The sequence below is a fragment of the Dendrobates tinctorius genome, unplaced genomic scaffold, assembly GCF_039654945.1.
Source record: "Dendrobates tinctorius isolate UK_male_01 unplaced genomic scaffold, ASM3965494v1 ptg000129l, whole genome shotgun sequence".
Classification (NCBI taxonomy): domain Eukaryota; kingdom Metazoa; phylum Chordata; class Amphibia; order Anura; family Dendrobatidae; genus Dendrobates; species Dendrobates tinctorius.
This window is the reverse complement of record NW_027361797.1, coordinates 11,788,731-11,815,405: the sequence shown is the minus strand read 5'-3', so window position 1 is coordinate 11,815,405 and position 26,675 is coordinate 11,788,731. Positions and strand designations below refer to the sequence as shown.

The 26,675-nt window shown below is 42.8% G+C and overlaps 1 protein-coding gene across 1 annotated transcript in view; it reads right to left on the bottom strand.

The window, feature by feature from the left end:
• Positions 1-357: 357 nt before the first annotated feature.
• The window catches only part of LOC141047872 (lipopolysaccharide-induced tumor necrosis factor-alpha factor homolog), a 38,623-nt gene continuing 12,305 nt past the window's right edge, over positions 358-26,675 (bottom strand). The window contains exons 2-6 of the mRNA XM_073543198.1: positions 19,197-19,297; positions 6,534-6,617; positions 5,031-5,096; positions 4,782-4,932; positions 358-553 (exon numbers count right to left, since the gene is read on the bottom strand). Coding sequence (XP_073399299.1) covers positions 445-553; positions 4,782-4,932; positions 5,031-5,096; positions 6,534-6,617; positions 19,197-19,284 — 498 coding nt within the window. The 5' untranslated portion in view covers positions 19,285-19,297 and the 3' untranslated portion in view covers positions 358-444. The remainder of the gene's footprint in view (positions 554-4,781; positions 4,933-5,030; positions 5,097-6,533; positions 6,618-19,196; positions 19,298-26,675) is intronic.

Here is a 26,675-nt window from a genome sequence, read left to right as displayed (position 1 = left end):
AAATCATGTGGCAAGACTTATCAAAGGGTTGATATTGACTTTTAGGATTGCTACATCCACTAGGTGGCATTATAGGTCCAGTCCTCTTTCTCTATGAAGAAGTAATTGCATGATCAATAAAACTGACACTTTGTAGCAAAACTGATTAATTTTAACAGCTGCAGTACCATATATTACATGGAACGCAATGGACTGCATCTTGAATACGAGGCACAAAAATATTTGGAACTTAAAACTCTAGAAGCACGCCACTATTTACGAATATTCCAGTGTGCACCTCTTTATCTCTTTAAGCGAAACGTCCCTGAGTGATGGGAAATCTCTGATTTAATATTACACATTTTGTATTAGGTGCAATTAAAAGTAATACATTGTACCATTTATTTGTTTATTTGATGGAATTTTGGTTACTTTCGAGAACACTGATGGGACATGTCTTATTGCCTATATGCGCTTGTACTTGTAGATGAGGTGCTTGCAGTTCGGACAGTAGTGGTTCACATCTTTGCAGCCTTTGACACAGCAAGGTATTAAGAAGCAGCCTAACACACATCTGAAAGAAAGAAGAGTGTTAAAAATTGAATTCACATCCATATGTAAAACCCTTCCTGAAGAAGACAATTTGTGTTAACTCTTTCATTATTTTCTTCACCCTCTTCCAAGAACCATATATATATTTTTTTATTATTCCCCCGACATATACATGAGGATTTATTTTTTGCATGATGATTTGTAGCTCTGAATGACAAATTAGTTTGATCACATAATGTACTGGAAGATTGGGGGAAAAATCCTGGTGTTCATTGTATGGTAAAAATGTGGTGAATCATTTTTTTTTTTTTTTAATGGTGAAAAAAATGGGAAATTTTGGAAAATGTACTATTGATTGAGCTGTGTCAGGGCTTGTATTTTGCAGGGAAAACTGTAGCTTTTATTTATGCCATTTTGGGATTGATGCAACTTTGCAACATTTTCGTGGCTTATCACATTTTATGCAGAGTTTTGGAGAGCAATAAAACTGTGCAGTTCTGGCTTTTTATTTTTCTCTATTTACAGCATTTACTGACTGCATTAATTAATTTTCCATTTTGATATATCCGAATTTTCTCTTTGTTTACTGTATGTGTGTATATATGCATGTACAGTATGTGTGTGTATATGTGTGTATACACACACACACACTTTTTCATGGGGAATTGGGGGCAATTCAATTTTTTATTGTTACAACAATTTGGGGTGCTCGGGCACGCTTGTTATTAGAGCGTGTATCCCGGGTGCTTGAGCGCCGTGCAGCGTCTAGTATGTGCCGCGACCAGTGCTGACAGATGAAATAAATAAAAAAACAACAACATGGGGTCCGCCATTGTTAATAACCAGCTGAAGGAAAGCAGACAGCGCGAGACTGACTAATAGGTTGAGAAGCGCCTAATAACTATGGACCTTCCCAGCCTGATAATATCATCCCCTAGCTTCCTGCTTTACCTTGGCTAGTTATTAAAAATAGGGGGGACCTCATGTCATTTTTTTAAATTAGTTAGTCATAAAAAGCTGCCGGATAAGCTCCACACACAAAGCAATAAAGGGTGCAATGTTATAATGTGTTATGGGGTTTGGAAATTATCTACTGTATCTATCTAAGCTTGTTTTTCCCTTTTTCAACTAGCTTTAACACCTTCACTCCCGGAGCTTTTTTTCGATTTTTCGTTTTCGTTTTTCGCTCCCCTTCTTTCCAGAGCCATAACTTTTTTAATTTTCCGTCAATATGGCCATGTGAGGGCTTATTTTTTGCGGGACGAGTTGTACTTTTAAATGACACCATTGGTTTTACCATGTCGTGTACTCGAAAATGGGAAAAAAATTGCAAAAAAGTGCAATCCCACACTTTTTTGTTTAACTTTTTTGCTAGATTCAATAAATAATAAAACTGACCTGCCATTATGATTGTCCAGGTCATTACGAGCTCATAGACACCAAACATGACTATGTCCTCTTTTATCTAAGTGGTGAAAAAAAATTCCAAAGTTTGCTAAAAAAAAACAATTGCGCAATCTTCGGAGACCCATAGCGTCTCCATTTTTCGTGATCTGGGGTCGGGTGAGGGCTTATTTTTTGCATGCCGGGCTGACGTTTTTAATGATACCACCTTTGTGCAGATACGTTCTTTTGATCGCCCATTATTGCATTTTAATGCAATGTCGTGGCGACCAAAAAAACGTAATTCTGACGTTTTGAATTTTTTTCCTGCTACGCCGTTTAGCAATCGGGTTAATGCTTTTTTTATAGTTTTATTTTGATTGGGGCGAAAAGGGGGTGATTTCGACTTTTAGGTTTTTTTAATTTTTTTTTTGTTTTTAAACTTTAAACTTTTTTTTTTTTTTTTTTTTTTACTTTTGGCATGCTTCAAAAGCCTCCATAGGAGGCTTGAAGTATGCAATACTCGATGGGCTCTGCTGCATATGGGCGATGAGCAGATTGCCCATATGTAGCAAATTTACTCCTGTGCTTTCAGCGCTGACCACCGGGTGGTGCTGAAAGCCATCTGCCTGGAACAACCATACAGGTCTCTATGAGATCTCTGGCTGCCCAGGCAACATGACGCCAACCCCCGATCACTTAACGGGGTCGGCGATGAGCTCATTGGCGGCCGGAAATGCTATGCAGATGCCCGCTGTCAACTCTGACAGCGGGATTTAACTAGTTAATAGGCACGGGCGGATGGCAATTCCGCTCGCACCTATTGCGGGCACATGTTAGCTGTTCATAACAGCTGACATGTTGCGGCTTTGAGGTGGGCTCACCGCTGGAGCCCACCTCAAAGCGGGGGACCTTACCGATGACGTACTATTCCGTCATCGGTAAGGAAGGGGTTAATAAGCTACAGTCATTGCTTTGCAAAGATCCAAAAGGAGACAAATGCAGTACTCTTCAAATCCTTTTGTTTAAAAAAAAACAGTCCTTTATTTAAACCATAAATTTTTTGGACAAGGTTTAAATCGGGCTAGGTACATGAAAGCATGCAGTGAAAAAACTGCCATCTGTGTGAGACAGCAGCTGTAAACTGCGGTAATAGTATTGATGCCACGGTTCATCACAGCCACTGGGTCTGTGTTTATTTCTTTTTTACTATAGGGTGTGACAAACTCACTGGGAAAGTGCTGGAGGGGAGATATGTTTCACGGAGGCTATTGGCTTCAGTGATTTGAAACCCAGAAGTTTCCACCATCACACTATGTGCTGAGAGGGGTTAATCGACCATTTTAAGATCTGGGTTTTTGTGGACAACCATAGAGCGGGTGGGAGGTTGTCCACCTTATCTCCAACCCCATAGTGTGGTCTTGGGCTTAGTCGGCATTCAGAGTGCAGTAGTGCTGGAGAGAGGAACTCCAGCAGTTTTGTGTCCTGAGAAGGAAAAACTGAACCAGTGAGTGGTAATTGTTCTGAGCGGACTAGTTCCCGAAGATGCAAACACTATACCATTTTGTTTTGTTCATCCTGCTTTTGCCCAAAGGGCTGTGTTTACTTTCACTTCACGCTGGTTTATGCCACATGTCTAATAAACCAATGGAAGATTTAAAGAGACAGTGTACCTGTGTCTACCTCCATGTGCAGCTGAGTAAGCCGATGTGCCATAAGGGTTAGTAATAGGGATGTCTGACAGACAGGTTTCCATCACTAACCCCTGGGCTTGATGTCAGTGCCAGCTGCTGACATCAACCCCAAAGATATTACCCTGATTGCCAACGCACCAGGGTAATCGTGAAGGGCCAAGGCCAAGCAGCAGAATTGGTGCATCTAATGACATGCACAATTTCTGGTGCACCTGAGGGCTGGTATTTTTAGGCTGGGAAGGGACAGATATTCATAGACCTTCCCAGCCTGTTAATATTAGCTCACAGCTGTCTACTTTGCCTTTTCTGGCTATCAAAAATGAGATGAACCCTGTGTAATTTTTTTTTAGAGCCCCCCCATTTTTTTATAACCAGCAAAGACAAAGCAGACAGCTGTGAGCTGATATTATCAGGATGGGAAGACTCATGGATATTTTACGCTTCCCAGCCTACTAATATCAGCCCTCAGCTGCTTGCTTTCTTTTAGCTGGTTGTTAAAAATGGGGGGGGACCCTGTATTGTGTTTTTTTTCTTCTGTCAGCGCTGGAGAAGAGGGAGTCATGTGCAGACCAGATAATCAGATGTAAATTGAAAATGAATATTCACTGCTCCCTACGCCCACTTCTCGGCATCGGGCCAATGATAGCAAAAATCTTCAATGGCAACGAGAGGTGGGCATGAGGAGCAGTGAATAATAATTTTCAATTTACATCTGATTATCTGGGCAGTGTGGCTGAGCCCAGTTTCCTTCCATTTCAGTGATTTTCTTCCCCCCGCCCCAGCCCTCCTGTTGAGCTCGAGCAGTTTATCAGCAGACCCTATCATTGACTTCTATTAGACTTGGTACCCGAGCGTCCGACCTGCTCGATTCGAATACCTAATACTTCAGCATTTTAGTTCTCGCTTATCACTAATGCTGATATTTGGGATATGCCATGTGACTACAGTATTTGTCAGTAACCCTGAGAAAGTACCATAGCTCTAGGCTTGCGCCCCTAATCTCTTGAAAACCTAACAACATATCTGACAAAGAGATTATATGTCAATTACATGAACCAATTTCTTTCATATAATCTTGCCCGTCACCAAGCCTGTAACCTGCACCACAGAATATATGATCAGATCATTATCTAGATGGCATTACATTGGTAAAATGTGAAATGTCCAACTTACCCAAAAAAAAACAAAAGACAGCAAAGGAGGATGGTTAAACAGCCAGATTTATACTGGATGCTCGTAGTGCATGGCACATTGCAGACAGGGCACACAGCCAGTCCTGGGTTATCTCCCAACTCAGTCTTAAAAATCACTTGAGGCACAATGACTATAGAGGGTATAAAAATTACATTTATTAACATGAACTCTTCCAAAATCAGATTTTTTTCATAACCAAGATTTTAGGTTTCTGTTCTGCAGACTTACTTGGCTGTGGATTCCCCGATATCTCACTGTATGGCGGTGGTCGGGGATAAACCGCTGGATTCCAGCCTTTGAGAAAAATGTAAAATGTCAACTACAGTAATAATTAAAACTAAGGCCTAATTCAGATGTCTCGGTTTTTTTTTCTATGTATGAAACAAAATGGTCAGACTGCCATCAGTATTTTGGATCCGAATGCCATCAGTGTCTTGGATCAGAGTGCAATCAGTGTTGTGCACCAGAGCGCCGTCCTTGTTTGCAATCAGTGTTGTGCACCAGAGCGCCGTCCTTGTTTTGGACCAGAACGCCGACAGTGTTTGGTCCTTATGTCCGTTTTCACCATCATTGTTGTTCACGTATGGCTGAATAAAAAAGGGAATTGAGGAGCTTCTATCCACTACAATGTTATTCAAGGACACAAAATTGGCTGCACATTGACGCCATCTGTGTGCGGTGTGTGATTTTCACAGAACCGTAGACTTATTGGTTCTTTTCATACACAATGCCAGTAAAAACGAACATACTGCGCACGGCCTAAATCCCCAGTGAAAAAGATAGGGGACGCAGGACGCATGCAGCGTCATGTGCCGGTAGGCGGAGCTACTGGAGGAGGCACGGCAGGGGTAGGGCTTAGCGGCGGCCGTGCGCAGGCCGTTGCTGCGCCCTGACACGCAAATGTGAAACTAGCCTAATGGATACATGTTCTGTCTGTGAAAATCATGAGTAGAATATGTACGTGAGAAACAGACTTCTGAATGAGACCTAAAGAAATGATTGCATGACCTCTGACCTTGAGGTTTACGTGCTTTAAACTACTGGCTCTTTGCATTACATTGGAAGGAAAATCATATTGGTGGAAGTTTTACAGGTCTGAGTTGTGCAGAGCCATAATACGTTACCTACAGACTAATATGGGCTCATACTGTGCCACTAATTTTATGTGGAGGTTTCTTTATTTAGATTTGTATACAATATACCCAGGGACCCGTAGAAGCGCATACCTGGGCGAAACAGCCGTCGTCCTGACGCTCTGTCTCAACGCTCCCTCCTGCCTCTGCTGCTTCATGTGACTCCAAAATAAAAGATTGCTTTTAAAGGGATGGTGAGTGCTGCCAGTTTTCTGACATACTGTGGACTTGGTCATTGTTTTTTCCCCAAGGATGAGCACCTCGGTACCACAGAGCAGGTACATTTAATGCCAAAAGATATTTCATCCCTACATAACACGCGTGGTTGTGCCAATTCCATTAGCACATCTACATAAAAGGATTTGTAATGGCCTGTTTGGGCATACACGATGTTCATATCACCCCTCTTCCATTGGGAAGAACAACACATTTTTTCATGTTGAAATTAAAAAGTATATATATATAAGAGAGTTGCTTGTTCTCTATGAAAAAAAATCATACCATTTAATGTAATGTATCGCCTTTTTTAAGGAAAACATCTCACAAATTGATTTCACATTTACATTTTATCTTGGTCCTGTTCCTTTTGATGCCATACCTGCTGCCTGGTACAGGTAGTTTCCCTCAGCTTGGGCGGCATATGGTGGAGCTGTCATGTTGAAAAGTGGTTCTGGTGCTGAAGCTGTGTATAGTGAAAACACAATTGTGCATATTAATATCTAGATTCATTTCATTGGTATTCATTATTAAGAACATAGAAATGGACACATTCAACAGATTCTGCATTTTCCAAATAAATTTGTGAGTTTCTTTTGGTGGTTATCACCTGTCTTTCCACCTTACCACTATGTGGGTGGTAGGGAGTATGGAGGGCCTGATTTCTTCTTGTGAATTGCTTTGGTCTATCCTTTTTCCTTATACTTGTACAGCTCGGCCCCTTATCTATCAGGCAGCGTATTATCCTCACTTATCTCCAATGCAGGTGCTACAGTGTAATAGGTAGTACATATATTGCATTTTATGTGCAGTACCTTTTGTTGTCACAACCCTAATATATCTGTATTACATTGGCTTTCCTTTTAATTACTTACCACTTTGTTTTTATTCTTTGCAAAAATCCTTTTGCTGCTACCTGGAAACTATCAATAAGCAGGTTGGTTGCCATTTGCGTTGATCAATGGTGTGCATCTTTTAAAGGAAATCTGTCACCACCAGCTTTTTGCTATATAATCTGATAGCAGCATAATGATTGGGGAGAGATGCTGATTACAGTGATGTGCCACTTACTGGGCTGTGTTTTGCTGTTTCAATTAGAACAGTGTTTTATCAGCAGGAGATTATCATGACAGGACCAGTGACCTTGTGTCTCCTAGTCCAACCACACCCCCAACATTGATTAGCAGCTGTCACTATACAATGTACTGAAATAGCACAGAAAGAGGACTTAAAAATCCTCCAATATAGAAAGCAGCAAAAGAGCAAAAAGGTTTACCCGTCCAGGCCTCCAGACAAATGCACTATCAGGATGCAGTGGACCCATATAATTAAGATGGCAACACAGGTGCAAGAATACCGATGAAACAACCGCTCACAGCCTACCAATACATGGAGGGGGCGGCTGCCTGGTATGTTAATGCACAACAAAACACTTGTATGCGGCGCTGTTCACACTATGGCCATGCACTGCATCCAGGCCAGCCTAGTACCAACACCCTTCTATTAGCTCAGGCGGCTGGCCCAGCGCTATCAAAATGCATGCCGTGTGAACAGACTCCGCAGTTTACAAGACCAAATGGGCCCAACTGCACCCCGAATAAAAAGTGCAAAAAAACACATTAAAAAAATGTGTGGAGTATTAGCTGATATTTTGGCAAAAATACGTGAGCCCATAACCTGCGCCAAAGGTCCCCACGTTTACGGGTACCTAACACTAAATCCTAACACTGAAATAGCACAGAAAGAGGACTTAAAAATCCTCCAAGAATAGAAAACAGCAAAAAGTGCATAAAAAAATGGAGTTCCATACAAAGAATAGTAAAAATTTTATCACTTTTATTATATCAATTATTATACATATGTAAGAAACAAGTGAAAAAGCCCTGTGGTGATTGCATGGCATGTACCTACAAAAATCTCATTAGAGGTACGCAATTTGTGTCATCAAATGGTAAAAAAAACCTTTAAGATTCGGCAGCATTTAAGCTGTAGCAGTACACATGTCATTTATGTGGCCACATGTCCCTGTTCTAAAATTTATGTGGGGCTGACCTCACGTCAGCTCCGAATCCGAGCAAGAGAACATGTGAGGGATATCACTAATGCGCGCAAAGTTGAAGATGTGAGCACCCTTAAAACCCTTCCGAAACATTTTCAGTTGATACATAATGGTGACCCTACTGGTTTGCGAATTATCGGGATTGATCAGTGGCATAGTGGTAGTAGGGGAGGCAATATTAAACGCTTGTTAGCACAAACAATGCAAGTGGATTGTGGACTTGGATTCCATGGCCCCTAATGGGCTGAATGAAAAACTTAGTTTTGCCCCTTTTTGTAAGTCCCTTGTTATTCCATCTGTTTTAGATTCTTTTGATGCTGTTTTTTATTTTTATTATTTTTAATTTTATTAATAAAATTATTTTATTCTTTTATATTATTATTTTATTATTTTGTGTTTTAATTATTTATTGTTCCATTTGTCTCTTTTTTAGAATTAGGTTTTCTCCTATTTCCGGTGTTTTTTTATGTAGCCCAATATACGCTTGAAAATCCGGTTTGAAGAATGATTTGCGCATAACAACATGACGTCGTATTGTGAAGATTGATATTTTTGGCATACTCTTGGAAGTTTCCTCGGACTATTGTCTCATAAATATATGCACTGTATTATTCATTTTTCACTTTATATATTGCTATTCATGCATTTATCATGTTTTTCACATGAAAATTATTTCATGTTATCACTATATTTGCATATTTTGTGTTGTCACTACTATTATTCCCGATTCATTATTATTTTCATCATTTTTTTTTTTTCTCTTTTTATGATGTTGATATTTGTCGTGATTTGTTTGCACTACACATTGCACATAATCACATTATGATTATATTTATTTTCACTTGGCATATTTTTCGTTCACTTTTTGCCACTTGGAATTAGTATTTGTCATTAATTATTATAACTAAGTAGGGACTGTCCTTATTCTTTTATGAGCAGCCACATTTTATTTTTTGAGCACTTTACCGGATATATGCGCTGGACATTTTTTATCAGCACATAACGCTCATTATGGCGATACAGTCATATGTAAAAGTTTGGGCACCCCTATTAATGTTAACCTTTTTTCTTTATAACAATTTTGGTTTTTGCAACAGCTATTTCAGTTTCATATATCTAATAACTGATGGACTCAGTTATATTTCTGGATTCAAATGAGGTTTATTGTACTAACAGAAAATGTGCAATCTGCATTTAAACAAAATTTGACCGGTGCAAAAGTATGGGCACCCTTATCATTTTCTTGATTTGAACACTCCTAACTACTTTTTACTGACTTCCTGAAGCACTAAATTGGTTTTGTAACCTCATTGAGCTTTGAACTTCATAGCCAGGTGTATCAAATCATGAGAAAAGGTATTTAAGGTGGCCACTTGCAAGTAGCTCTCCTATTTGATTCTCCTATGAAGAGTGGCATCATGGGCTCCTCAAAACAACTCTCAAATGATCTGAAAACAAAGATTATTCAACATAGCTTTTCAGGGGAAGGATACAAAAAGTTGTCTCAGAGATTTAACCTGTCAGTTTCCACTGTGAGGAACATAGTAAGGAAATGGAAGAACACAGGTACAGTTCTTGTTAAGCCCAGAAGTGGCAGGCCAAGAAAAATATCAGAAAGGCAGAGAAGAAGAATGGTGAGAACAGTCAAGGACAATCCACAGACCACCTCCAAAGACCTGCAGCATCATCTTGCTGCAGATGGTGTCACTGTGCATCGGTCAACAATACAGCGCATGCATAACGCCTTTTTGTATGACCAAACAACTCAATCTTTGTTTCATCAGTCCACAGGACCTTCTTCCAAAATGTAACTGGCTTGTCCCAATGTGCTTTTGCATACCTCAGGTGACTGTTTGTGGCGTGCTTGCAGAAACGGCTTCTTTCGCATCACTCTCCCATACAGCTTCTCCTTGTGCAAAGTGCGCTGTATTGTTGACCGATGCTCAGTGACACCATCTGCAGCAAGATGATGCTGCAGGTCTTTGGAGGTGGTCTGTGGATTGTCCTTGACTGTTCTCAGAATTCTTCTTCTCTGCCTTTCTGATATTTTTCTTGGCCTGCCACTTCTGGGCTTAACAAGAACTGTACCTGTGTTCTTCCATTTCCTTACTATGTTCCTCACAGTGGAAACTGACAGGTTAAATCTCTGAGACAACTTTTTGTATCCTTCCCCTGAAAAGCTATGTTGAATAATCTTTGTTTTCAGATCATTTGAGAGTTGTTTTGAGGAGCCCATGATGCCACTCTTCATAGGAGAATCAAATAGGAGAACTACTTGCAAGTGGCCACTTTAAATACCTTTTCTCATGATTTGATACACCTGGCTATGAAGTTCAAAGCTCAATGAGGTTACAAAACCAATTTAGTGCTTCAGGAAGTCAGTAAAAAGTAGTTAGGAGTGTTCAAATCAAGAAAATGATAAGGGTGCCCATACTTTTGCACCGGTCAAATTTTGTTTAAATGCAGATTGCACATTTTCGTTAGTACAATAAACCTCATTTGAATCCAGAAATATAACTGAGTCCATCAGTTATTAGATATATGAAACTGAAATACCTGTTCTAAAAACCAAAATTGCTATTAAGAAAAAAGGTTAACATTAATAGGGGTGCCCAAACTTTTACATATGACTGTATATGTCTAGCGCATGCGCCTTAAGCTCCTGGAGTGACACGGCTTTCCCGGCTTCAGATTCCTAGAGCACATGTCCAGTGACGTCAACTGGGGATTTCCCCATGACGTGCGCGCTCGGTGAATGCCGGGAGGCGATGTAACTTCCTCCAGCGCTGATCTTTCGGCGCATGCGCACTTTGGGCAATTTTCATTATAAAACACCCATCAGGAGACTTTTTCCTCACTCCCTTTTTGATAAAGCACACGCGAAACGCGCATCAAGGGGTGGCACAAGGCTCCTGGGCACAACAGTATTATCTATGGGTAAGCACTAATAATGTTTTATGATAATATATGGTTGTCCTCTAATTAAACGCTGGGCTGTTTACTGATTGAGGGTTAATCCCCATTATATGAGATTTTATGCCTGCGGTTTTTTGAGGACGTATATACATATGTATTTTCTTCATATGCAATGAATATGTGGGATGTTTACATCAGGATCGTAATACATTTATATGGCTTATGTGCAATACATTTTCTATATGCCCTGGACCCATCTAATTTAAGGAAAAATTTTTAGGGCTTTTTCACTTGTTTATTACATATGTATAATTGATATAATAAAAGTGATACAATTTTTACTATTCTTTATATGGAACTCCATTTTTTTATGCATTGTATTGTTATCTGGAGTATACAATTTTAGTCCGTAGTTTATAGATTTTGGGGTTGACAATTTTTTGTCTTGATATTATTGGATTTTTTATCGATATTATATACCCTATCTTTCTCTTGTTGGGAATTGTTATAGTCTTTAAAAGAGCAAAAAGGTTTACCCATCCAGGCCTCCAGACAAATGCACTATCAGGATGCAGTGGACCTATATAATTAAGATGGCAACACAATGTACACAGAAAGCTGCTAATCAGATGTGTGGCACAGTTATACAAGGCATAATGTCCTGAGCTCTGCTAGATCTGCAGCAGAGAAAACGGTGAATCTATTACAAAAGCTGCACCCAGCAAAATAAGTGATACATCGCTGGAGTCTGTGTCTTAGCCCCTACATCATGCTTCTGTCAGATTAAATAGCAAGGAAACTGCTGACAAATTCCATTTACGTAAGAAGCACGCCAATTTCTGTTATGGATTGATTGGCGGGAGACCTGCCAAGGCTGCAGGGAAGGTCACTATAGTGGTATTTTTTTATGGCTGTGTAGGGAAGTGGACTGACCTATGGACCTGTCTGCAGCAGGAAAGTGAATACAAGATGTGCAGTAAATGTACTTGACGTAAACTGGTGTATACATGTGGGGAGACAGCTAGAAATAGTGGAAGATGGTGGCCACTAGGGGGAGACAAAGAACAGCAGGAAAAGGAGACTGTGTAGTACTAAGGTTTGGCCACAAGATGGAGACAGAGAGCAGTGAGAAAAGGTCTTAACAGCAGCTTAAAGGGAAGGTGCCGTGGTTTTTTATAATTACATGTCAAAGATAAAACAGTATAAAACAATGTTGTCCAGTAAGCTGCAGTACGGGGAGGGTGTTGTTCAGATAGTATACCTGAGGAATGCAGTGACTGGAGGCCTCCATGTTTTTTTTGTGGCTGGTGAAGGACACACCCCTCTGCCTCTTGACGGCAGCAGTGGGGCATAAGTGTAACGGTCGGCTCCCGACCTCGTGCTTCATTTACGGCAGACGCAGCAGCTGAAGGAATTTGCCGGGAGGAGAAGGAGGGCTATGTCGCAGCAGCTGAAGTTATCGTAAGTGCCGTCCGGGGGGGAGAGAGAGAGAGACTGCTGAGCTGTGTATCTAATCCTATCCTGCGTGATACTGACTGCTGAGCCGTGTATCTAATCCTATCCTGCGTGATACTGACTGCTGAGCCGTGTATCTAATCCTATCCTGCGTGATACTGACTGCTGAGCCATGTATCTAATCCTATCCTGCGTGATACTGACTGCTGAGCCATGTATCTAATCCTATCCTGCGTGATACTGACTGCTGAGCCGTGTATATAATCCTATCCGGCGTGATACTGACTGCTGAGCCGTGTATCTAATCCTATCCTGCGTGATACTGACTGCTGAGCCGTGTATATAATCCTATCCGGCGTGATGCTGACTGCTGAGCCGTGTATCTAATCCTATCCTGCATGATACTGACTGCTGAGCCGTGTATATAATCCTATCCTGTGTGATACTGACTGCTGAGCCGTGTATATAATCCTATCCTGTGTGATACTGACTGCTGAGCCGTGTATATAATCCTATCCGGCGTGATACTGACTGCTGAGCCGTGTATCTAATCCTATCCTGCGTGATACTGACTGCTGAGCCGTGTATATAATCCTATCCGGCGTGATGCTGACTGCTGAGCCATGTATCTAATCCTATCCTGCATGATACTGACTGCTGAGCCGTGTATATAATCCTATCCTGTGTGATACTGACTGCTGAGCCGTGTATCTAATCCTATCCTGCGTGATACTGACTGCTGAGCCGTGTATCTAATCCTATCCTGCGTGATACTGACTGCTGAGCCATGTATCTAATCCTATCCTGCGTGATACTGACTGCTGAGCCGTGTATATAATCCTATCCGGCGTGATACTGACTGCTGAGCCGTGTATCTAATCCTATCCTGCGTGATACTGACTGCTGAGCCGTGTATATAATCCTATCCTGCGTGATACTGACTGCTGAGCCGTGTATCTAATCCTATCCTGCGTGATACTGACTGCTGAGCCGTGTATCTAATCCTATCCTGCGTGATACTGACTGCTGAGCCATGTATCTAATCCTATCCTGTGTGATACTGACTGCTGAGCCGTGTATCTAATCCTATCCCATGTGATACTGCTCTCCTGAAATACTCTGTGCTGCTGTCACCCTGCTGGTTTTATGTGTGATCTACATGGTTGTATTGTGTATGATCTATATGGCGGTATTATGTGTGAAGTATATGGCGGTATCGTGTGAGAACTCTATGGCAGTATTATCTGCTAAAAGGGGATCCATTCTAGGGTGGTTCTGGCTGAACACCTGCACACGGATCAGGGGTAATAGTTGCATTCAGGGGAGGGCTGGTGAGGCAGCTGAAGAGAGGGGTCTCATTTTTATCTTTACTGTATGGCTACATTTCCCCCCAGCGTCAACCCGGACTGCGCCTGTCGCCTCGCTTTCACACATCGCCAGGACAGGATCTGAGGAGGGGAATGGGGTCTTTGCCTGCAAAGTCTGGATCAGAACAGGCCATCAATCAGCAGTCTATGGGGGGCACAGAGGGAGATACATGGTGGAGGGAGCAGGGTTACAGCAGCACAGAGTATTTCAGGAGAGCAGTGTGCTGGTCTATGGCACCCTGTTCGGTTCCAGGGATTATACATAGAGCGCTGTGTTTTATACACATGGATGGACCGTCTACTTGTCTGCTCCACAGAACATCAGAAAAAAATTCTGCTGATTGGTGACCTGTTCTGATCCAGAAGCAAGCACCCTGAAGGGGAGGAGAGGAGACATCACACCATGTCAGCAGACTCCGCCCATAATTACTGCAGTGCAGTAATGTGAGCTAGTTGTACACTAGGTTTTTGTGCCAAATTTCAGTAGCTGCTCCCCCTAGTGTTAACAAGTGGAAATGCCAAACTTTTTAAAATTATTTTTCATATTTTGTAAAATTAAAAACAAATGATAATATTTTTTAAGAAAATGTAAACATTAATTCTTTACATTTTTTCAATTGCTGAAAAATTTTTTTTGGATGGCACCTTCCCTTTAAGTTTAGGAAACCGCATAGTCATGGTGCTCAGAGTTATGGGGAGTCCAGAGGGGAATTCCCAGGGAGGGGAATAAAAAGCGAGAGGAGAGCCCCAGGGAAGCCAGTCCAGGAGGAGAACTTCAGTGGAGAGGAAGACTGAAGGAGAAAGAGACTGAAAAGAGGAAGAGCTCCGGAAGGGACTGGAAGGAGAGACAGTCGGGGGGGGTGGTGCTGACAGGAGAGCCGCAGGAGAGAGGAAGCCTGGGGGTACCAGACGGACAGACTCGGGCAGGCGAAGCGCTGTGGTGGTAGGCCTAGGGCAGCCACAGCGTTAGAACCGTGAGGGTCGTCACTGTAGAAGAGAGAAGAAGGTGCAAGGTACCCGAGCCTGTGTGTACGGAAGCTGTTGTGTTGCTGTGGTCGTCGGGGGGACGGCCAATAAAGAGGACCTGTTGAACGTGCATCGGTTTCTGTCTCCAGTCTGTTCGCGGCGAAAAAGGGACCACCCCCCAGTCGGCACAGGTACCTACAGCTGTACACCACTTATTTCCAGCAATTGTCTCATATTGTTAAGTCCTGGACAACCCCTCAACAATCTATGGGTTCTGCAACTCCAGAAGCACAAACTGGGTATTATGTATTGTGCACTAATATGGCATATATGCAATATTCATTCTGTAGCATTGACTGCAAACTAATTTCTGGAAAACAAAGGTTTTGTCAAAATAGTCAGTACACCCATAAATACATTTTCTGAGTGTAATTTCCAAAATGGGTAAAGGTTTGGGATTTTCTGCAATTTTGGCAGCTTAGGGTATCTGCAAATGGTGCCAACAAACTACTCCAGGGTATAGAAAACAGATTTTCACTATTATCACCCTCCCTTAAATGCACAATGATATACACAGGTGTAGTCCATACACATTGTCAGCTGCTATGAATCAGCGGTGTAATATAAACAGTAGTGTGTGACCACTTATAGGGTATGGCTGTACTTGGAAGAAATGATGTACTAAATTACAGTACATTGTGCTTTTTTCTTATTAGCCATGGTAAAAATGAACTATTTTGAGCTACTTATTATTGCAACAAATGTAGTGTTTCATTTTCAGACAGCCCAATGGTAATGAAATGGATGAAACACCTGTTGAATAAAAATGTTCATTACATACCTGTATGAATTCCTTAATATGTGTAGTTTCTAGTGATGGGCGAGCATGCTCGGCACTGCTCCATGATAGATCGAGAATCGGGATGCTCGATCGAATAACAAGCAGTGCTGAGTATCGCATGGTGCTCGAGTGTTCAGATTCCCTTGAGTGAATTATCTGAGATGAGTGGGGCGGAGGCTGGGGTAAGAGAGACAGAGAATACAGCGAGAATTTTTCTGACCTCTGGAAAAATGCCCAAGTATGCCATTCACTTCCATTATGCTAGCTACTCTAGTCGTGCACGTCTGAGCGACCGGTGGGCTCGATTTGAATACCGAGCGCTCGAGCATTTCACTGCTCGATCAACACTAGTAGCTTCCAAAAATTGCGTCAACTTTGGGGTTTTCCTGAGGTTCTGATGCCCCAGTGGCTCTACAAATGACAGCTGCAAACTATTCCAGCCAAGTAGCATTTCTTCCCTGAAGAAACAGTTCAACCACATTGCTTTGCAAATTGTGTGGACCATTTTCTCCTATTAAAGCTTGTAAAAATGAAAAATTTAGGGCCACAGCAACATTTAAGTTGGAAAAAACATAATATTTTTTTGATTATGCATCCAAATGGTATAACATTTGGTAAAGTACTTGTGGGCTCAAAATGTTCACCAAATACCTAAATTAATTCCATGAGGTTTTCAAAATCAGGCCATTTGAGAGGGGCTCTGTAAATGCGGCAAGGCATCTGCAATCTCTACCAACCAAAATTGTGCTCCAAAAGTCAAATAGAGTTCCTTCCCTTCCGAGCCCTGCTGTGTGCTAAAACAGTAGTTTCTGGCCACACGTGGGGTATTGGCATACTCAAGATAAATTGCTTTATGTATTGCGCTTCTCTTGTTATCACATGTGAAAATTAAACATTTGGTGCTAAAGCAACACTGTAGCCAAAAAACATGGGCCCTGGTTAATCAAAGTGTTTATGCCAGAAATTTGCTGTTTCGGCACTTTGGGGCAAATGCAAAATTGCGTCCTCAAACTATTCTTGCAAAAATGTGCGCTTCAGAAACCAAATAGCGCTCCTTCCCTTCTGAGCCCTCCCATGTGCTAAACAGTAGTTTACAACCACATAAGAGGTGTTATTGAGTTCATGAGAAATTGTGTAACATATTGTCATATCCTTTTTCTACTGTCACCCCTTTTGAAACGGACAGTTTGGGGCTAAATCAACATTTTAGTGGGAAAAAATAAAATTTTTCATTTTCATGGTTTCTAAAATGGGGTCCGTTTTGAAGGGTTCCTGTTGTTCTAACACCTCGAGGGCTCTTCAAATGCAACCTGGTGTCCGCAGTCGATATTTCAGGGAAATTTTCTCTCCAGTAATAAAATAGCGCTCTTTTTCGAACTCTACTGTGCCCAAAAAGTTTCAGACTACATATGGGGTATTTGCAGTGTTTGGAAAAAGTTAAAAAATTGTGGGGTTCATTTCCTTTTTTCTACTAAAAATTGTTATCTTTCATTTTACCAGAAGGGGTAATAAACCTCTAGACTGCGGTTTTGAATATTTGAGGGTTTCCGTTTTTAAAATGATGTATTATTTTTTTTTTCCTGATATATAGTGAATGCGGTTTTGAATATTTTAGGGGTTAAGTTTTTAAAAAGGGGTATTGTTTTTTTTTTTCTGATATATAGCCCTTCAAATTAAAGTCACTTCAAAAGTGATGTGAGCTCTAAAAAAAAATATAGGAGTTGTAAATTTACTTGAAAAAATGAAAAAAATTTTAACACTAGTATGGTACGGATAACACTAGTATGGTACAAATGGACACAGACTAAAAACGGATGATAATTATATTCAGCATACTAAAACTTGTCACTTTTTTTCGAAAAAGATTTTGGATAGAAAAATATTTAGACACAAAACAGCACAGAAATAACGCAATAGATAAGATGTCTATGATGGTGGATTTTATCAAATGTCTGAATATGTCTATGTATTTTATCCAAATGACAGTTGCGTCCAGGTGGAGGTGTCCAGTCTGACCTCTTCTTGGTTTTTAGGATCCCTTTTCCTTCGGTCCGAGTGTTTTCTGAATCTTCTGTATCATTGGAATATTCCCTCAGGCGCCGTCTCCTGAAATACTGTTCCATATCACTGCAGAGTTCAGTTTTATCTAGGGCCTTAGTGGGACAAAATGAGAGTCCTCTAGAAAGCACGGCCAGTTCCACTTTGTTGGGTTTATAATCTGAGAGATTGATTACACAGTTAGATGCTTTTGTGTCTGGAATGGAGTGGTTGTCCAAGTTGTCAGGTTTTGGCTTTGTTTTGTATCTGTTTGTATAGAGTCCTGAATTGAGGCGCAACCTGTTTAGTTTCTTTTCCTTGTTCTGAATCAGAAAGGTCCGTAGTTTGTTGTAGTATTGTTGTAATTTTTGCTCTGTGCTTTCTGTAAGTGTGTTCCCCAACAGCTGCAGGAACCTTTCCTTGCAACCAGAAAAAATTTAAAACCTGTTAATTTATAATAACCACGGACAAGATAAAGATCCCCAACTCACATCAGGACTACAAGATCCCAGGTACTTTCAGCTGCATTACATCTAGTGTGGTCTACCTAATTATTTGTACTAAATGTCCTACTGGGGGAGACCAGGCAAAAACTGAGAACAAGGATGAATTCTCATCGCCACACAATAAGAGAAAAAAGAATGGATCTACCTGTGGCAAAACATTTTTGTATCCCCGGTCATAGCATGATGGACATTAAATTACTTGTATTAAAAGGTAACTTCAAGTCTAAGAGAGACAGAAGAGTCTGGGAGTATAAATTTAGACAACCTTTGGCACACTCAGTGCAGGAATGAATGTGTCGCATGGATTTATGTCTTTTTACATCAGTTAAGGAATTTGCTCTTCAGACCTTCTGGGGTCATCACAACATATAACTAGACCCCAATCAGAGGACAATTAAACTTTCACACTCCTTATCTATGAACTGTTCCAATATTTATGCTTATCCCTCTCCCACAATGACTATTCCGCTTCACGTCACTTGTCTTATCTATTGAGCTATTTCTATGCTGTTTTATGTAAAAATATGTGACTCTTCAGATTGCATTAGTCTAGCCTGATGAAGAGACCTGCATAGTCTCGAAAGCTTGCAATGTGTTACCATCTTTTCAGTTAGCCATTAAAAGGTATCAATCACTGAGAACTCTCAATTCTAAATATTTTTCTATCCACTGGCTAACACGGTACAAAAATATACATCTTTCCTGTATCATCTCTGTAAGGGATTAACGCTTCAAGAACTAATTTTTCCTGCCCCTTGCCACAGTCCCAAGATAATCAGTGCCATTTGCGTAATTTGTCTGTGGTACTAATGTTATGGCTGATCCATGTATACTCTTATAGATCATTGCATTTTATACAAAAGGCATAACAAATTACTTATGAGACTTCTACAAATACCTGTTTGTGACATTTGAGATGAGTAATCCATATTAATGGTTGTTGCTGGATATTCTGGAGCTGGACTTAGCTTTTCTCCATCAGACATGTTTCCAAGGTTACTGTGGACATAAGGTAATTATTAAAATGGAAGATATTTTCTTAAAGATTAACCATGTAAAAACCATAAAATGGAAAGAATTTACAACATTTATCAGATGTCTGTAATAAAGGAGTAATGCGCAACCTCAGGATCCTCTAATGATTTCCTCGGTCTTCAAATTGTCAATGGAACTGACCAGGCTTGAATATTTTTAAATTATGAGTTTCCACCAGTATTTGCCAAAGATCTGCTATCAGTAAAGATAAAGTATGTTCTTAAAGGGAATCTGTCACCAGTTCTTTGTCACCTAATCTGACAGCTGCATGAGGAAGAGACAGAAACACCGATTCTAGCGATGTGTCACTTAATGGGCTGCTTAGTATAGTGTAATAAACGTGCAGGTGCTGGGTATGTCACCATGGAACCGAGACAGATCAAAAGTTAAAGGGTTTTATTTACAGGGATATGATACTCCTCGCAGGGAGAAAGCAGTGGGGGTTAAACTGGTTTCAAACAGTCAAAAAGAATAACAGTTAGAAACGGGTGGACTTGAAACTTATCAGTCTGCTGAGTACTTGCTTGTAGGGTTGTCTTCTCCTGCCTCGGCGCTGTCAGCAGCGGCACTTGTCTCTCTAGTCGCTGTAGGCTCTGCAGTCTCTAAGGACCCACAACAGGGGTCTCGGGGGTTAATGAAGAAAGGCAGGGGGAACACAAGGCATTCCGGGTCCCCCTGCTATGAGTCTATGCTTCAAAACTAGCAGTCTCTCCGCAGGTACGGTGCTCTGTGTCTCTATAAGACTCTCAACTGGAGTCAGGGGCTCTGCACCAACACCACAGGTAATGGGACTATGCACGGGGGTCACTGTCTCTCTGCACGGGGGTCAGAGCGCACCTCTCCAGTCACTGCAGGCTCTGGTCTCGCATACTCACAAGATGCAGTCTCTCTGCACAGTCCAACCTGGATTTGTCCTCTGAATGGGAGTTCTCTCTTCTCCCCTGTGTGCAGCTACAACCTGCCCTGTCCCCTGCACACGCTGCTCTGAGCTTCACGAGCTCTCAGGCTGCCCTCCTTCCTGTTTCTCTCTCCTCCCAGCAGTCACATGACCCAGCATGTCCAGGGCAGAAAGTCTCCCCCCTAGCAAGCCTGCTGTCTGGCCAAGTGGTTCTAGATCAGGAGCGGAGAAGGTAGCCCCCCTCTGAGTCCTCTTGTGCTTCACCTCCTTACAATAGTTTTGATATTATTGTTTTATCAGCAGGAAATTATCACTAAAGGACTAGTAAACTGGCTACCATGTAGTACTCCATATTCATGAGCTCTGCATAACTCCGCCTCCATCATGGATTGGAAGCTTTCTGCCTATGCACAAAGCCCCATTCACTTGTCATATCAGGGTTTTTTAACCTATGAAACATGAACGTTTTCGAATTGTCTTATTTATGTTTCGGCTTGATGATGACAAATAAAAAAAAAAAGTGTAGATTTGACAGAACTTTGCCGCTCAAATTCATCCACTCGTGAATCCAGTGCAATCCATTTTTCACTGACTCCTAGATGCTAGGAGAAGCTTGGGAAAACTTCATTTTTTTTTACCCATGTAATAAAAACAGATAACACTAGTATGGTAAAAATGGACACGGACTAAAAAAGAATGATAATTAGTTTCAGCATACTAAAAACTGTTACTTTTTTACTAAACAAATTTTGACCTTACCTGGAGCGGCCACAAAATCGTAGCAAATTGTGTATGATTGTGCCACGTGGTCCATTAATGTGGCACACGACCACTCGTAGACTTAAAAAGCAGCCAACACTAAAGATAGAATGCCTATAGACTTTTTAAGACATTTTAAAAAGTGTATTAGGACAATATTGGATTTATGTGCTTCTTTCCATGTGGACTTAGATTTGAGAGGACAACGGGATCTTGACACTGTACATATCACCCATGAAGGGAATTGAGGTGGGGCTGGTATGCTTATCTACAAGTGAAGCAAATGTCTTTATGACACATTGGTTATCAACCTGCTTCTTCAGATAAGCACAAAAAATACCTCCAATAGTTCATGGCAACCTGAGTAAAGGTCCTTTTACACTATGCTATATGTCCTCTACATTTACCGGTCGGTGGTCATTTAATGGCCAATTTACCCAGGCGGACCCGAGGCAGATAGACACTGAATGATCAGTAATACATTGCTCAGTGTGCATAAGCCGCTATTGTTCTCGGCAGCACAGGACGATGTGCAAACCAAAAGATCATTTCACCAGAAGAACGAATGTTTCGCTCATTCTTCAGGTCATGTACTGCAGCCAATTTAGACTGCTTGATTAATGTGACAGGAGTGTTCCTAAGAATACTCATTTACAATAATCATACAGTGTACATTACCATAACTTATATTAAATGCTTTCTTTTGTATTTTTCTCATGAGATCAAGTAAGGCAGAGTGAAGTGCACTATTCGCCTTTCCCACTAAGCCCTTTAATCTGTGTAGACTTCTAATATTACTTGTGATCTATCTGAAAATGTTCATTCTTGTAGCTGCAAAAAGAGAGTGAATACTGTTGTGAATTCATTTTCTGGTCTGCCAGTCGTGAGTTCTCTTTCCGGGCTCCCTCTCGTGGTGGAAGGAGGTAGTGAAGCTGATCTAATTAGCAGAGAACTGCCACCTGACAATGAGGATGATGATTGGACATCTGGAGTCTCAGACTGGATTTAAGACAGCCGACTCCCTATTTCCTTGCTGGTGATTTTTTCTGCCTCTTGAGGTCATGGTTTCCAGCTCAGCTCCTGTCATCTCAAGCTAAGTTTTCTCTGCTAATGTCCTCATTTGATTTGGTTTTGTCTATTCAGTTTTCGTGTGGTCGGCCAGCCCCGGCTGGGGCTGTGCTGAATTTCCACTCTTATGTTACTGTATGTGCCAGTTTGCTTTTTTGTCCCTTATTAGATTGGCCTCCTTTTGCTCTGTTCTCAGAATATGCCAAAGTGCTGATATAGTGGGTGAAGTCTAGTGACTTCAGGTTTTTTTTTGCTATCAGAAGTGTTGGACATTATTTGCAGGGTTTTTGGGCGTGATTGTAGACAGTGTCTTTCCTTTCCTGTCCTTTCTAGTTAGTGTGGGCCTCATCGTTTGCTCAGCCTATTTTCCTACCTGTGTTTGTGCTTTCATCTTGTTTCACCGTCAATACATGTGTGGGGGCTGTCTATTCCTTTGGGGTCTGCTCTGGGGCTGTTTAGTTTTCCCTTTTTCTTGCTTTAGGCTCATTTAGTCCTCCGTCTGTGACGAGGCATCTAGATTCATCGTAGGTACGCTCCACGGCTGCTGTTAGTTGTTGTGGTTAGGATCAGGGGTCTGCAATCCGCATAGTTACCAACCTCTCTGGTTTTCTGTGACTTAGCTTGTTTTTGTTTTCCTCCTCGGTGACCCATTCATAACAGAATACTAGAATACATTTATTTATTTGGGCGTCCATAACAGCACCACCTGAGAGAGGAGATCCGCCCTTCAGGAACAGGAAACCTACAGATACAAAAGGACAGCACCTTTCCCACCCATCAGTTGGTTTTCTGTTCCTGGAGGACAGGATGCCCTACAGATCATCAATTTCGATCATCAGGAATTCCTAGGCCGGCTGACTGACCCAGGTAGCGCGGGGTCTCCTACCTCAGTCAGTGCGGGGTCCCTGGAAGCGCCACGGTGGGTCCGGGCAGGACTCCACGACAGTATGCAGAGCAGGTGAAGCGGGGTCCGGAGGATGGCTGTCTTCAGAGCCAGCAGGTAAATATCCATCTGGGGTCCATCCTGGTCCTCCTGGTGCCCAGTCATCCTGCGGTTCCAGCTCTCAGTCTGGCGGCCGGCCGGCGTGGCGGTGTGCACGGGGATGGGGTCGTGCCAGGCCGGGCCATGGTGCCGCGCTGCTGTACTCCTGTGTGTCCCTGTGTGTTCATTTGAGCGCCACAAGTGACGCGGCCGGGGGGGGCAGGGCCGGGGACGCCGGGCTGGAAGTCAGATGCTGGCTGGCTTTTTCTCATGTGTGCGCCGCCGGTTGCGACTGGTGCAGCAGGACTCAGTGGGGGAGACTGTGGGGCGTCCCGAATGAGGGGGTGTGAAACCCCTGGCCACATCCCTGCTGACCCGGATTTCCCGGGGAGGGCTCCACAAAGCCACAGAGATGCTGCAGATTTGCTTTGGTCAATTGCAGCGATGCATGAGCCAGAAGCTCCCGTGGTCCAGCTGGCGCAGGAGTGTGCCTCAGAGAGACCCCATACAAACCCCCAGCGGAAGAACCGAGGACATGTGGCGCCCCTGAGGGTCCAGTCGCCACAGAGATGCTGCACCTCACCCAGAGGTGTGGTATCCCACAACCAGGTAAGGTGGAGACACTCAACCACATTCCATCCCACATCCCACACACGCCCATGTGGAATAGCAGAGCACCCATTATGACCTCTGCTTTAGAACACAAAGGGTGTTGGGAGGTGGGCAGAGCATAGTTTGAGAGAGGGAGAATTGTAGGTTACAAGTAAGTTAGGTCAGATTCCCTCAGAGGGAGGGAAGGAGAAGGACGTGTCTTGTGCAGCTCCAGTCAGCAGGTGTTGCTAGACAGATTGGCTTTTACAGAAAGCTCCCTAAAAGGAAGTTGGTTCTTCTGAGACACAGTCGGAGCGTACTCCCCGTGGGGCTCATTTCCATGCTGACAGACATCAGGTGGAGGAAGGACTTGGTCGCAAAGGGTCACGGCCCCTAGCCTAGTGAGCGTATTTCAGGGCGCTACTAGCAAGCTGACATCTGTGGTGACTTTATGGACCACAGCCCCTACCACAGTTAATCCACTGGAAAGGCAGCTACATAGGATCAAAGAAACTGAAGGGTATGCTGTTGTGAACACTCTTAACCTGACTTCTGAGTTTGGGCTCCCTCTGGCGGTAGCTGAGGGTAGTGGAGCTGGTCGGGTTGACAGAAGTCCATCACCTGAAGATGATGAGTGGAAGTCAGGTGTTACAGACTGGGAAGATTTAAGTGAGCAAGCTTCCCTCAGTTGCTGCTGGTGATTTGTTTTTCTCCCTGTGCATCTGGAAGTCCACTTGTCCCCTGCTTGGCCCTGCATCGTTCAGATCAGTTATTTGTTTGCTGGAATCTTTTTGCATTTCATCCAGTTTTGCCTTTCTCTGCTTTCTGCTTTGGTGTGTGGGTTCAGCATTGTTCCCTGCTGGGACCGGTGCTGGACCCCGCTCCATATGCCACAGCTTATGTCAGTCTGTTCAGTATTGCTAATCCCCTGTTATAGCAGTGTCTTTGGTTTTGCTTCCAGTTCACACCAGAATGCTGATCTAGTGTGGGAGAGGTCGTTTGGCCTCAGTATTTTTGCATATCAGACGTGTTGGATTTTTTAAGGGTTTTTGCGTGATTGTGATTGCAGACAGTATCTTTTCTGTCCTGTGCTATCTAGACAGTTTGGGCCCCATCATTTGCTTACTCTATTTTCTGCCTGTGTTTGTGCCTCATTTTGTCTCACCGGCAATATATGTTTGGGGGCAATCTATTCCTTTGGGGTTCTGCTCCGGGGAAGTTTAGCTTTCCCCTTTCTTGCGTTAGGCTTAATTAACTCTTTGGCTGTGCAAAGGCATCTAGGGCATCGTAAGTACGTCCCACGGCTAATTCTAGTTGTGTTGTTAGGTTTAGGGGTCTGCAATCCGCTAAGTTGCCAACCTTTTTCTGGTGTTCTGGTTGCCTAGCTTATTTCCAGGTTATCCTCCTTGGTGACCTAATCATAACAGTATGCGTTGTCTGACAGGATTCGCAGCTGCTGGCCTGGAACGATAATTGGGAAGTGCTGGAAAGGAAGGAAGGTGGAAAGCAGCATATTGTTTGGAGATGGTCAGGAAAGGTACATACTGACAGGTAGTGCTGGAAGGGTGTACTTCATTTTACCTGGAAGTTGTCTGGACCCCTCACCTGGAGAACGCAGCACTGAAGTGGGCATCTGTGTGCACCAGACTGTAAGTAAAGCCTTGGAACTGCATTCAACTGTGTCTCTGCCTGTTTCATGCAACTTCAACCCAGCACTGCTACATCCTTTACTCCACACTACATCATCATCTCTAAACTCATCTCAACTGCCCTGAGACTACAACTCTGCCTGTAGAGAGCTATTACACCTCAGCTGCCCCATATCATCTGTCCCAGAGGATCTGCAGAGCAGCGCTGATCACCTCTGACCAGAATACCACAGGTGGCGTCACGAATATTACATACAAACTAATTCCTTTTTTAATTCCCTTAATTTTACATGAACGCCAGGGGCCCGGTTCACTGCCACTGTGACACATCCCTTTAAGACTACCGGCTCGGTACAGAGTATCCCACGGCCTCTGTGACGCTTCATACGGATAAGTGGGCAGTCCAGCTGCAAAAGTTCCTCCAGGCTGAAGGATTCAGCTTGCCCCCCCCCCGTGATCCGGTACCTTCTTCTACTGCTTGGGTAAGAGACCTTCGTGAATGTACCCTGATGCAGTGTTTCCCTTATTTTCTCTCTCTAGGGTAAGCAATGTTCTGGTAAAATGAAAAACAGGGAATGTGCCCTTTGCAGTTGTCTCTTGCCAGACGCCTACCCTAAAAAGCTGTGTCAGCCATGTGTGCAAGAGACGGTAGGGGGTAAAAAGGGGGGGTGGTAGTCCCTAGTTAGGATACATAGTCCCTTACACTTTCCCCCATTTCTACAGGTGGCGGAAGAAACCCCTGACTTCACCGCTAGCCGGAAGGAAATTATTAGGACGGAAGTTAAGGATTCCCTAAAGTCCTCTTGTGCTCTGTAATCCAACTGATGCGTGGAAGAGGTGCCGCCCTTTTGTATCTGTAGGTTTCCTGTTCCTGAAGGGCGGATTCCCTCTCTCAGGTGGTGCTGTTGTGGCGCCCTGCGTCTTTACCACCACAAAAGGGTTAAATATGTACTGTTTTGTATGTGTTTTGTGAGCAATGGGAGTTATGCTTTTTCTGCTAGAGACCACAACACACACCCACAATTCACTTCACTCCCTCACTTGTCTGGAACTTAGAGCTTTGCAGACATGCCCTAACTGGAAGGGGGAGGAGTCAAAGTTGTTGTTTCAGTGAAGAAGAATGAGGAAGGATGCTCGTGGAAGCCATGTTAAGACATGAGCTCTGTCCAGGAGTACAGCTAATAAGAAGCATCAGGGAACCCTAGACCATCCATGCTTTCAGAGCAGGTTGGTAAGCTGAGAGACTGTGTGGGATTATACAACCAGCAGTAAAGTGTTTTCCCTCAGAAATACTGCAAGAACCTAGGATCAGTGAAGGATAGTGCAAGTGGGAACTTGAGCTGCTTCACAAAGGATTCAAGCTGCAAGTTGCTGAAGGCGAAATACACAGTGAGT